Below are 12581 nucleotides of genomic sequence, written 5' to 3' on the forward strand. Positions count from 1 at the left end.
ATGTAGGGCCACTCATTTCTCAGTAATAGAGGAAAATATTGTATCCATAATTCCTTAGTCTCTTACCTCTGATGGTGATGGAAAAATGAAATCTAACTACAATATATTTTTCCCCTGAAAATAAAATAAAACAAAACCACTTAAAATATTCAACTTTCCCCCATCCTTTTATATTAATGATAATTAAAAAGTGAAAATAATATCTGAAATTCTTATTTATTCTAGATGCTTGCTCTGTTAAAATACCCATATGAATGTTTGACAAATAAATGTTATACATAATCTTTTCTTTCTTGATTTTATATAAATATCCTTTGACTTTGGCTCTTCCTTGAGACACACTTCACAGGACACTTGAAAATATTACCTGATTGTCTGCAAAAAAAAAAAATATGAACCAATGTGCCTTATATTTTATCACACTACAATTACAGCAGGGTAAAGAAAACCATATTTTATCTCAGTAGTTACTTCAACCTCATAGACATTTAATATAGATTAATAGACTGTTAAAAAATCTTCTATTGTTGCAGGTAGCATGCTCAATTTATCTATTATATCTTTCCCCTAAAATTTATTGCCAGATTATATGAATGCTATTATATAAATTGCTATAATTTTCTCTGTCTCTCAAGGGTAATCGTGGTTGATATGGTGCTTAAGTTTATCCAGTATTCAAAGCTTAAAGAAATGTTTCCCAGTGACATAGATCTCAGAACCAAATATGTTTGTTTCCTGTCTTCGCAAAATCTTTTTTCTAACCTAGGAACTTTCCTACTTATTCCTCTAGCTTTTTACCCTAAGAAAACCTGTAATTGATTATTGGCATCTCAAAATACAGTAGTTATAGTTTGTGATCAAGTAATTGACATATTAGATAGATGAATCTGACCTCTAATATTAATTATGTGGATAATATATAGAAGATTCAAATTAAGGTAAATGACAAGGTAAGAATATTGTAGGGGTGTATAATTAGGAAAGCATTACCTTAATCTGAAGAAAAGAATAATAATTATATTACCTATTGATATTTATTGAGTATTAGGCAGAAGGTTAGCCCTATAGATACATTACCTCTGCTTTTTCACAATAGCCTCAGAGTTATTATTGCTAACTTGCAGAAGACACTTTAAATTGCCCAAGGACACTTTAAACAACTAGCGAGTGGCAGAGCTTAAATTTCAATACCGGTCTAACTCTTTAAAAAATACATTATTTTTTCACTACTCCATTCTGATATACCTTTAAAAGAATATCACAGTTTAAAAAATATTTTGGAATTATTTTTTCACTACTCCATCCTGATATACCTTTAAAAGAATATCACAGTTTAAAAAATATTTTGGAAAGATTAAAAATGCAATAATTCATTCTGTGGTCTCTGTCTTCCATTTAAATTCAAATTTTAATCATAACCTACCCTAGTGCATATAATTAACACTTGATATGGAAAATTGTGCCTTTTAAAACATTATACAGATCATAGAACTGTATCATCTGAGAAGAACAAAGAACATTTCTAGATATTGATGCTAGTTGTGGTTCCTGAGAGATGATACTCATATAGGACAGACTTCAAAAGCTCCAACAGAATAAAACCACTGCAGAGAAAACCATATGCAAACAATGACCACAAATTTTCTTCATTTTGTTATTCTTTTATCATTACTACATAAAAGCCTCTTTTTATATATCATGCATAATGCCAAGTTCGAAGAACATGGGATTTGAAGGCAGGTAAACTTGGATTCAAATTTTGGCCTCATCATATGTTAATGTCTACTTGTCAGTTACTCAACATCTCTGACCCCAGGTTCTTAATTTGTAAAATAGAGGGGAAAACTACTTCAAAAGTTGCATTCATTCAAAATATTTTTTATTGAAAATTTTATACTAGATAGAGTTCTAGGCCTTAGAGATACATCAACTAGAATGAATAAATGGATGAATGAATGAAATATTGATAAACACTGAGAATAAAATAGTAAGCTTTCTCCTTAATTGGATAGCTCAGAATCCAGTGGGGAAGACTTTGGGGATACAACTAAATAAATGATTTCAATAAATCTCTGATAAATACCATGCTAGGGTAGTACAGGGTATTATTGCAATACACAATAGAAGCATCTAAACTAGTCTTGGGTAGTTAGATATTACTCTCCTGATAAAATAGTTTACAAGCTGATTGCATAATATGTTTGAATTGGATAAAAAGGAGGTGAAGGAGTGCTTTTAAATGTTCCAGGAAGAAGGACTGGCATGTATAAAGAATCAGAAATCATAATGTATAAAGTATTTGAGAAACTGAAGGGATCAGGGAACAGCTGTGGTAGGGTGTAAGACAGAAGTGGTAAAATTTCAGAAGACATAAATAAGCTTGAAAGACAGATCTTGAAATGGTCGCTGTTTAGATAGCAAAGGTTTTGATGTCAGAGAGAACAATGGGGAGTGTATGTAGAATGAGACCAACAGAAGAGCTAGGAAAAAAATACCGAATTGTTGGCAATATGACAGACAAATGACAAATGCCAGATAAAATAACTAAACAGTTTCAAGCATAGGTGGATATTTGAGAAAATAAAAGTAATTTTCAGGGTGTAGATATGAAAGCAGGACTGTAAACCAGAACTGTGAACAAAAGTATAATTGTTCTGTGCATCTGTGTGAATTTTCCTGCAAAGGCAGATGAAATTTGGATCTGTAATCTAGATGATCTGTTTTAAAATCAGCATGGTATGGGAGACCATCCACTATACCCATAGGGGAAGGTACAACTAAAACCCCAGAAAAAAACCTCAGGACCAATAGAGGCTAAAGTGTTAGTATAAAAGTAGATTTGATCAAATTCCTTCCCAGAGCAAAGAGATGTCTCAACCTTGATTGTGAGTAGAACAACAATATTTCCCCCTGAAAATTTATAATCACGTGATTCTATCATAAGCTGTACCTTCTGCAGTTCTGGAAACTCCAAGTTGAAAAATTAGTTAAAAATTTATCTGAGGCATGTCATATTTCAGAAGAGTATAAGACTGTTTTGGAAGACATGACACAAAGACAAGTCATCATAAGGCCTCACAAGATTTCCCTGGAACAGAGGTGAAGAACATAGAAGATAAGCTAAAAATCCAATTTTCTTAAAAGAAAAAAAAATCCTTTGAGTGAAATTCAACAAACCTAAACAAATGACAGGATTAGACTCCAAAGCTCTTTAGATACTTAAAAAATATCTCTGACAGAGACTATAAATTGAAATTGGATAAGTACTCTAAAATAGATAAATCAAAATGTATTTAAAAGATAAAGACAAAAATTAAAACCATGCAAAAAGACACTCTGAAAAGAAAACAGGCGGATATGGAAAAGAACCAAATAGGACATTTAGAAATGAACACCAATGCCTTGGAATTGAAAACTGTGCAATTAAATTAAATTACAGTGTTAAGTTACAGATTAATACACTTGAAGAGAAAAGAACTGAACTTGAAGACAGACATGAAGAAATTGCCCCAGTTGCAGCTCAGATATTAAAAAATTGTATAAAAGAGATTGCAAATCATAGTGAATAAATTATTTAAAAGATCAAACATTAATCTATTGAATTTCCAAAAACATGGAAGATAGGACAGGGAGATGGGCAATGTTCAAAATGAAAATTTCTTAGAATTACTCAGAATTTATGAAAGACCAGACTTAAGATTCAGGAAGCATAGTCTATGCTGAGATTAGTAAAAATAACTTTACTATAGAAACAATATAATGAAACATGAGAATGTTAAGAAGAAATCTATAAAACCTGAATAGATCTATTAGTAATTTACAACATAAATCAGGTGGAATTTTTCCCCCTAAAGATAAAAGGGCAGTGGAACTTTTTTTTCTTTTTGCATGGGCAGGCACCAGGAATTGAACCCAGATCTCCAGCATGGCAGGCAAGAATTCTACCACTGAGCCACTATCATACTGCCTGGCAGTGGTGACTTGTAAGAAAGTAATTGACTCGTTCCTCCAAAGAAAATAATGAGACTTGGGCAGTGAGAAGAACAAGATAAAGATAAGAAGGAAACCAAGAAATATCTTGTAACTGAGGAGAAGAGGGGAAAATATTTCAAAGCAGTGTTAAGATCTGCTGACTAGTTAGCAAACAAACTGAATTTGTGTTACTCAGGTTCAATTAAAAAAAATTCTTTGTTGAATTTGGCAAGGACAGTTGTGGTGGAATGGTTTGGGGAGCAAATAAGATTCCAGTCTTTGGTAGATTGAATGAAAGAATGATAGGCAAATTTTTATGCAACTTTTCAGGAAAAAAAAAAGACTGTTCAGAGGAAAAGAATTAATGTGATAGCTGATGCAAGGTATGGGATCAAGGGAGGGTTATGCTGGTGGTAATCTCTTCGAAGAGTGGGAAACTTGAATATATATAAATATTGGTGGGAAGAAAGAAGCTGAGTGAGAGAGGTTGAGAAAAGCTACTGAGACAGATAGAGGATGGGATCCAGCATAAACAAAGAAGGATAAGCCTCGCTTTGAAGGAAGAACATTCCTTCCATTTTATTTTATTTATTTTATTTTTAAATTTTTTTCTTGTATGCTGTATGGCAGGGTCACATTTCATTATTTTTCCATTTGAGTATCCCATTATTGCAGCACCATTTATTGAATTTTTTGTATCACTTGTCTTTCTTTTGTTTGTTTTGCTTGTTTGTTTGTTTTTTGGGAAATGCATGGACCAGGAATTGAACCCAGGTCTCTCACATGGCAGGCGAGAATGCTACCACTGAACTACCCTGGCACCCTGGCTCCTTCCATTTCAACAGGAGGGAAGGGGAGAAGTTGGCTACCAGGGGTCAGCATAAGTATATTATTAGAACCAGATAGGAAAGAAAGTTACATTTTCTGGTTTTGCAAATTTGGGGACAGCAGAAAAATCTTCAAATCCAAAAACATGGATCCATATCTAACAACATTAGGTATCCCAGGCAATTAAAATGATTAGTCCTAAATAAACCTATGTTCAATTCAATTCTAAGGTTAATGATTAAACAATGAATTTATATCTATCATTCCAAGAAATTATTAAAGACAGTAATAATTTTAATATATTAGACATGCACAGTGAAATATGGCAGACAGAATCAAGAACAATTAATTCATTTATACTTCATATCAAAACCCAAAATATATGAGAAGTATCTCAAGTAAATTAACTTTACTTTGTATTCTAAGAATATATTTCAGGACATTTATTTGTGGATGCGTGTGTACATGTAATACAGCAACATCCAAGAGAAAAAGAAATTAATGCATTTTATTTTTACATGAGAAATTTTGAAATTATAGTAATAAAAAAACTATAATCCTGTTGCATGGCATTTTATCATACTCCTTTAGTTCTCACTTATATGCTGGGATTAATGACTGAAGCAGTGTGTATGCATGAATAGGCACTTCAGGGCCATGAAATAATACTCAAGGTTGCCTGGGTTGCTATTTTTCTGTTTCATTTGCCATTAAAAGTTAGCACCTTTTAAATAAAAGTAGTCTTAAAAATTGCTTACACGTTGAATTAATAATGGAAACAATATGCTTTAGCATTCCTTCTTCTTAGGTCTATAGTTGATTAGTTGATGTCCATTTACAATTTCGATTTCTTGATTATGCTTAGAATAGCCAAACATTTGACTTTTCTTTTATATACATGAAAAGCAAAGCACTTGGGGGAAAGCAAAAAGGGTGCCACTCCAGCTTTGGTGCCAGAAGGCCTTCCTCTGGCTTACTTTCACAGCATCTGTAGGCCTTTACTTAACTCCTCTGGGAAACAACTCTGGGTTCTGGCGTGTTTAGCATCTCATGGGAAGGCGCATGGCAATGCCTGTGGGCTCTGCATTTCCAAACATCTGTGTCGTCTAAGTCTCTTTCTCTCTATCAGCACTCCAAGCATCTCCAAATGGCTGTGTCTCTGTTGGCTCTGAAGCAACTGCATTTTCTCCAAAACGTCTCCCTTTTTAAAGGACTATAGTAAATTAATCAAGAAAATCTTGAATGAATGGAATCACATCTCCAACTAATCAAAAGGCCATACCCACAGTCAGGAAAGTTGCAATTTTTAATTATTTAATTTTTTTTAATTTTTATTAAAATTTTTGAGAAATTCAACTCCTGACCAAATATCCTATGTGTAACTTTTCAGTCCAGACCACAAGCAGTTATTAAGGCTTTAGCTTACAGGTCTCGGGGGGAAGCTGCACTCCCCACACTAGGCTTAGTGCATAGCCTGTGTATTGCAGCATCTGAAGGAAACCACACTCAAGGACTCAGGGATGCCCTGGCCACCCACGCCCTTAGGCTTATTTTCATTCCTTTCCAGGGCCTTCCTTAGGCACCTCTGCTTATAGGGGGGTGGGCTGGTGGTGGTAAGGAGGTCTTAGAGACATTTGTCTTCCTTCTAACAATACTCAGTACATTTTCCCTTTTGGTCCTTCTCCTCTTTTCCTGCTGCCTCCCAGTCCATAAACTGCAGAGTCTTTTGTAGCCCCCTTGGCAGTGAGATGACACCCAAATCTTTGCTGGTGTGGTTTCATAGGGAAAAATGGAACAGAGGGAGAACTGGCTTGTCTCCAGTTTAGCCTCTTGCTTGGAGTATCACAGTAAGTGATTAAAAGCTTGACTATTACTTTCATTTTGGTTTTAATCAGCTCCTTTTGATATCTGGCAGCTCACCTCTAGTCTTTCAGCTCAACTCAGCTCATAACTCTTTTTCTCCCCTCTCCCTAACATCTGAGAGCAGAAATTTTGCCTTTTGTTTTCTCCTGTGACTCAAGCTATCCAGAACATAGGGGATGAAAGCACTAGACTAATTGTAACATGGATTCTAGATTACAAGGAAACATCTCACAATATTTGGAGAACAGATTAATGCAATACTACAATAGCCAGAGTTCTTAAAAGAAGGCTGATTCAGGACAGCAATTACACCCTGACTGCCTTCTCAACCTCAGGTCTGTTCAAACTCTAAAGGAGATCTCTTCATGGTAAAGAGAAGAAATTAATTATTCAAATGTGGACGTTTGAAGAAATCTGAGCTTAAAGAATGTGGAGCAATGGAGGGGTTTTGAATTTTCTTCCTCCTCTCTTGCCAAGGATTATGATTTCAAAAGAATGGAACTTTCTATAAGTCTAGCTAGAGGTGACCATATTGCCAAGGACTGAAGGAACAACGCTGCTACAGGCCATAGCAAACTGTGTAGCTCATGACTGAGACTGTGCCGCTAAGCAGAGGAACTGTTCTTTTAGACAAATTGAACGCTAGTAAAAACATTGCACCAAAGAATAGAGGAGGGGTTGAGGATTGAGTTATGTTCCCCACAAAAGCATGTTTAGGACCCAAACATGGTCCTGTGGGTGTGAACCCATTTGTAAAGAGGATCATTGAGGAAGTTATTAAAGTGTCCCCAATATGAACCAGGGTGGGCCTTAATCCAATATGGCTGAAGCCTCTACACTAGACAAGGAAACTGGACATGGAAGGGAAAAGCTAAAGGGAACAAACAGAAGCTTGAAGACAATGGAACCCAGGAAAGAAAGGAGAAGATGCCACCATGTGCATTATGTGACAGAAAAGCCAAGGAATCATGTAGGTTTCCAATGTGTCAGAGATACTGATGCTGGGAGAAAGCAAGCCATCCAACCACCGAAACCATGGGCCAATACAGCCCTCTTGTTAAGCCAATCCATTGTACAGTATTTGTCTCAGCACTTAGGAAATTAGGACAGGTGGGTTAAGACTATGCCTGCCCTAAAAAATACTTTGACATCAACGATGAAAAGGCTACAGTGACAGAAATAGTTAGCTGATGCTCAGGTTACATCTCCGGAAAATATGAACATAGCTTTCTGTTTTAAAATGATAACATAAAAATGATATGCTGAGTTCCGGTGGAAGATGGTAGAATAGAATAGATGGAGTTCAACCCTGCTCCAAGGAAAAGTTAGAGAAGGGACAGGAGGGCCACTGAGACAGCAATTCCAGAGTGTAACTGACCTGGTAGAGTCTTCTGCACCACATAGGGCAGCCCTGGGTGCAAAAGCTTAGAAATCTGAGAAGCAGAGAACCAGAGACTGTCTGGCTGGTGCAAACAGCCTAATGAGGAAACCTGGAGCCCTTAGAAGTGAAGGATGGGAGACAGGGACTAGGAAGTAAGCTAAGCCACATTTCTTGAATACGCTACCCTCACCAGCTTAGCCCTGTGACCCCTAATTCACCCCACACCCCATGTACCTGAACCCCACCCCCCACCCCCCACTCCTCACGCTCTAAGTACCCTGCCTGGCCAACCCCTTGCGTGTGCCTGCCACCCACCACCCCCACCCCCCACCCCCAGTGCAGCTCAACCCACCTCTCCTGCACCCCTCCCTGTTCCCAGCAGGCTGTTGCCAGCACATAAAGGCTGCTTGCCCTTACCTCCATACCTGGCTACACCTGTCCCCAGGCCATACAGTCGCAGAGCCCCACCCCACACACCCTGAGCCTGTGCACAGGTACATCACTTTATGGCACCCGTAGAACCACACATGCACACGGTCCCCAGTCATGCCCCCCAGCTCGGGGAAAGCACTGACCTGCACTGCTGGGTCACATCCAGCCCCAGCCCAGGCAGGTGTAAGGCTGGCCAGCTGCCATAGCTCTTATCTTACCCTATCTATAAACTGTGGACAGTAATGTTTCTCATAGATCTTTTATAAAGATTCAGTAAGAAAATAAATGTTTCAATCCCTCCAACTTCTCACCCCTCAACTCTTGAAGCATATAAAAGTTTTGCTGGTATGATTATTTAGATTATTATTAAAATGTTTTCCCCTTTGATTCAAATAAACTATCATTTAAATGAAGTAAAAAGTCCTGTACTATACCTTTTACTAAAAATAAATCAGCTCAAAGACCTAATAGAAGTTCTCTAAGGTGCCCATACTTTATTTTCTCATTCATTATTTTTATGACACTTTTTGTCTGAATTGGGACTCTGATTCCAGAGCCTCTCCTCATTTAAGGTTCTCAAGCTGCTCATTAGCTTTCTGGTAAATTCTGGATGGGAATGAGGAGAATAAGAAAGGAATAAAGTCCCCCCACTTCCCCCCCCCAAAAAAACCCCCAAAAAACAGAGAGCTACTTTGAAGCTTACTCCATCAGCAAAAGGTTGGACATTGGAAAGGAGAGATCAAATACGCTTAATCACTTCTTTTGAGGCAGGCTCCTGTAATTCTACATGTAAAATGTTCAATTGCTATTTTATGATCCTCTATCTTTTTCTTCCTCACTACTGCTTTCCAATTCTGCTAGAAACACACATTTTTATAAATGTTATAAATTAAATGTCTATAGAGACTTGAATTTTTCTGGTATAAGAAAAATTTTAAGAAGAAAGTTTTAGCTAAATAGAGAATACATCCCCTGAATAGAGTCACTTGAATTGAGGAGTTCAAATAGAGTCATTTGAATTGAGGGGTTTTCCAACATTTCAAAATATATAACATGAGATTAAATCATTAAAATGTCTACTCAGTTATGTTATATATTAATAAATATGTTAAACTTGTCTAATTTATGGATAAAGTTTCTCATAGTAATTTTAAAATCTATAATCACGCCTGAAAAAAGGGCAAGTTTCAGAGAAACAAGTTCAGTCCTTTCCTAAGTCTCACAATATATTATTGAGACAAATGAAATAACATATACTTACACATGAGTATAAATGAGATAAATTAAATTTTCAACTTTAACAGTAGATTTTTACTGTTTTTAAAAGTAGTAGAATTAGAGGGGCAGGTGTGGTAGTTAGATTCAGTTGTCAACTTGGCCAGATGAAGGCACCTAGTTATGTTGCTGTGGACATGAGCCAATGGTACGTGAACCTCATCTGTTGCTCATTACATCTGCAGTCGGCTAGGAGGCGTGTCTGCTGCAGTGAATGATGTTTGATTTAATTGGCTGGTGCTTAAATGAGAGAGCACAACATAGCACAGCCTAAGCAGCTCAGCATTCCTCATCTCAGCATTCGCAGCTCAGTCCAGGTCTTTGGAGATGCAGAAAGAAGTCACCCTGGGGAAAGTTGTTGGAACCCAGAGGCCTGGAGAGAAGACCAGCAGAGACCATCCTGTGCCTTCCCACGTAAGAAAGAACCTCAGTGGAAAGTTAGCTGCTTTTCCCCTGAAGAACTAACAAAATAAATCCCCTTTTATTAAAAGCCAATCTGTCTCTGGTGTGTTGCATCCCAGCAGTTAGCAAACTAGAACAGCGGGCAACAGTGATTCAAGTGGCAGAATTCTCGCCTGCCATGCCAGAGACCCAGGTTCAATTCCTGGAGCCTATCCATGTCAAAAATAAATAAATAAATAAATAAAAGCAGTAGAATTAGTGAAAAGTGCCTGAGAATTTCACCATCAGAATATACTGTTTGCTTGTAAAAATAATAAATAAAACAAATTTCTATCCTTTAAGCTTAAGCTAAACTAAACACATAATGAATTTTGTCAGTCAGAAGTATGTGATTCCAAAGAACACAAACAAATGGTATACCAACTACATAATTATAGGTTGGATTGTTTAATGATCCCAGAATTTAACATAAACATGCCAAGTACCTTGTTTAAGTCACATGTTGCTCAATGAGCTATTCTGTTTGAAAAGTTTAAACGTTATACACAAAATTAACAATGACCATTTGTGAATGTCCCATTAGCCTTAGGATAACCACTTAATAAAATTTGCAGTGTTTGAACCCATTTATTTTAGCCAAGGGTGCTGTTATTGCATCATGGATGGGATACGTTCTGAAGTTAAAGAACAGACTCAGTATCAAGAGGTAGTCAACTTGCAGTTGTAAAGAAATAAACAGCTTTTAAAACGCAATTATGCTGCTAGAATCTTCTACCAGTCACAGGTTCTACAACAGCATGTTTCCTAACTTACCACACGATGCCATTTCATCTGTCTGGTCACCACAGTCATCCTCCCTGTCACACAGCCATGCTCTGGGAATGCAGCGCCCATTTCCACAAGAAAACTGGTCCGCCTGGCAGGTTCTGGCTATGATGGTCAATTAATACACAAACAATAAATTTAGGGGTTCTTTGGAACAACATCAAGGATAAAATAACATCATGCCATATCTCTATGGCCTGCGGAGATCATTATAGTAGTCTATTCTGATAAAATATTTGAAAAAGTTTTATTTAATTTGTGACAATGCCCATTTGCTTGTCTTCTCTAAAGTTCAAATGCTTTACCCTTTAATTAAAGTTATTGCTGAATGACAGGATATTCAGTAATCCTCACACTTCCGTAAAGGAAGCTATAAATTCATTATTTGAGAATTTTCTCCCACACATGCTTATGAATATATGGCTGAATTAAATTTCTTCCAACATTTGATTAACAGAGAAGAATTTTGCATGGTGTTTGCCAATAAACCAAGAAAACATTTCCTGTAATGTAGGAGAAAGGATTTATAGAATATCTCCGGATATCTAGTTTCTAATCATAGAGTCAGAATTTTCCTTTCCTTTAACACTGTCAGTGCATTTACTTCTTGCTCTCTAAATGCTCCAACAAATGGGGCAAGAACAGAGAACATATTTTCTAAAACACACATTTAAGCTTAAGATGCATTTTCTCAAAGTGACTTTGGTACAGCTATATAAAAATATATGATTTTCTTGCATTTTATTTTATTAGTTAACAGTTTACTGAGATATGTTTATATACCATGCCATTAATCTGTTTAAAGTATACAATTCAGTGACTTTTAGTTTGGTCAAATATGTGCAACCATCACCACTGAGTGTATGATTCTTATTTTTATATCTCCTTACACATATGCATTTCTAAATCTATACATACACATACAGAGGCAGATATGTGATATGTATATCACAGAGAGTTTTGTTTACAACATTTTTTTGGAGCACAGTGTGCCAGGAATTGAGCCCAGATCTCCCACATGGCAGGCAAAAATTCTACCACTGAATGACCTGGGTACCCCCTGTATGATTTTTTTAATAAAAGCATATTAATGAACTTTGCTTTCAGCTCCCTAAAGGGTTTCTGGGAACACAAACATGGAGCCTTGCTTTGTATGCTAGCTTAAAGGCAGTGGTTTAAAATTTTTAAATAAAGGGATTATATTCTTCAGAGAATTTGACTGCATTTTTCTGTTACAATCAGGTCAGCTTTTGAAACCTTAGATAGGCTTTCCATCTACTCCTTCCCTCTTACTACCAGGCCTTAGGCTGTTTCATATTTATTTATTTATATGTAAATATAAATCTTTATTTTGCCTTTTTAATTTTTTTTGGTCCCTCTTTACTACATATCTGTCTTCATTAGTGTCAATTTCCTATCCATCATTTCAATGGACCAGAGAAAGGAGTAAGATCCGCTGGGAAGGAGATAATCAGACCCGTGACTGTTTTGATTAGGTGAGGTTTGGACAGATGAGGGTCAAACAGCTGGGGTCTGGACTCTTGTGTCTATGATAAGAACATAGGGTTCATTTATTGAGTTTATCCTGGGCTTGAGAATTTGT

General features: G+C 36.5%; 1 protein-coding gene across 1 annotated transcript in view; it reads right to left on the reverse strand.

The window, feature by feature from the left end:
- The window catches only part of LRP1B (LDL receptor related protein 1B), a 1945542-nt gene that overhangs the window by 707417 nt on the left and 1225544 nt on the right, over positions 1-12581 (reverse strand). The window contains exon 18 of the mRNA XM_077153691.1: positions 10967-11083. Within this exon, the coding sequence (XP_077009806.1) occupies positions 10967-11083 (117 nt within the window). The remainder of the gene's footprint in view (positions 1-10966; positions 11084-12581) is intronic.

This window comes from Tamandua tetradactyla, chromosome 3, assembly GCF_023851605.1.
Source record: "Tamandua tetradactyla isolate mTamTet1 chromosome 3, mTamTet1.pri, whole genome shotgun sequence".
NCBI classification, from domain to species: Eukaryota; Metazoa; Chordata; class Mammalia; order Pilosa; family Myrmecophagidae; genus Tamandua; species Tamandua tetradactyla.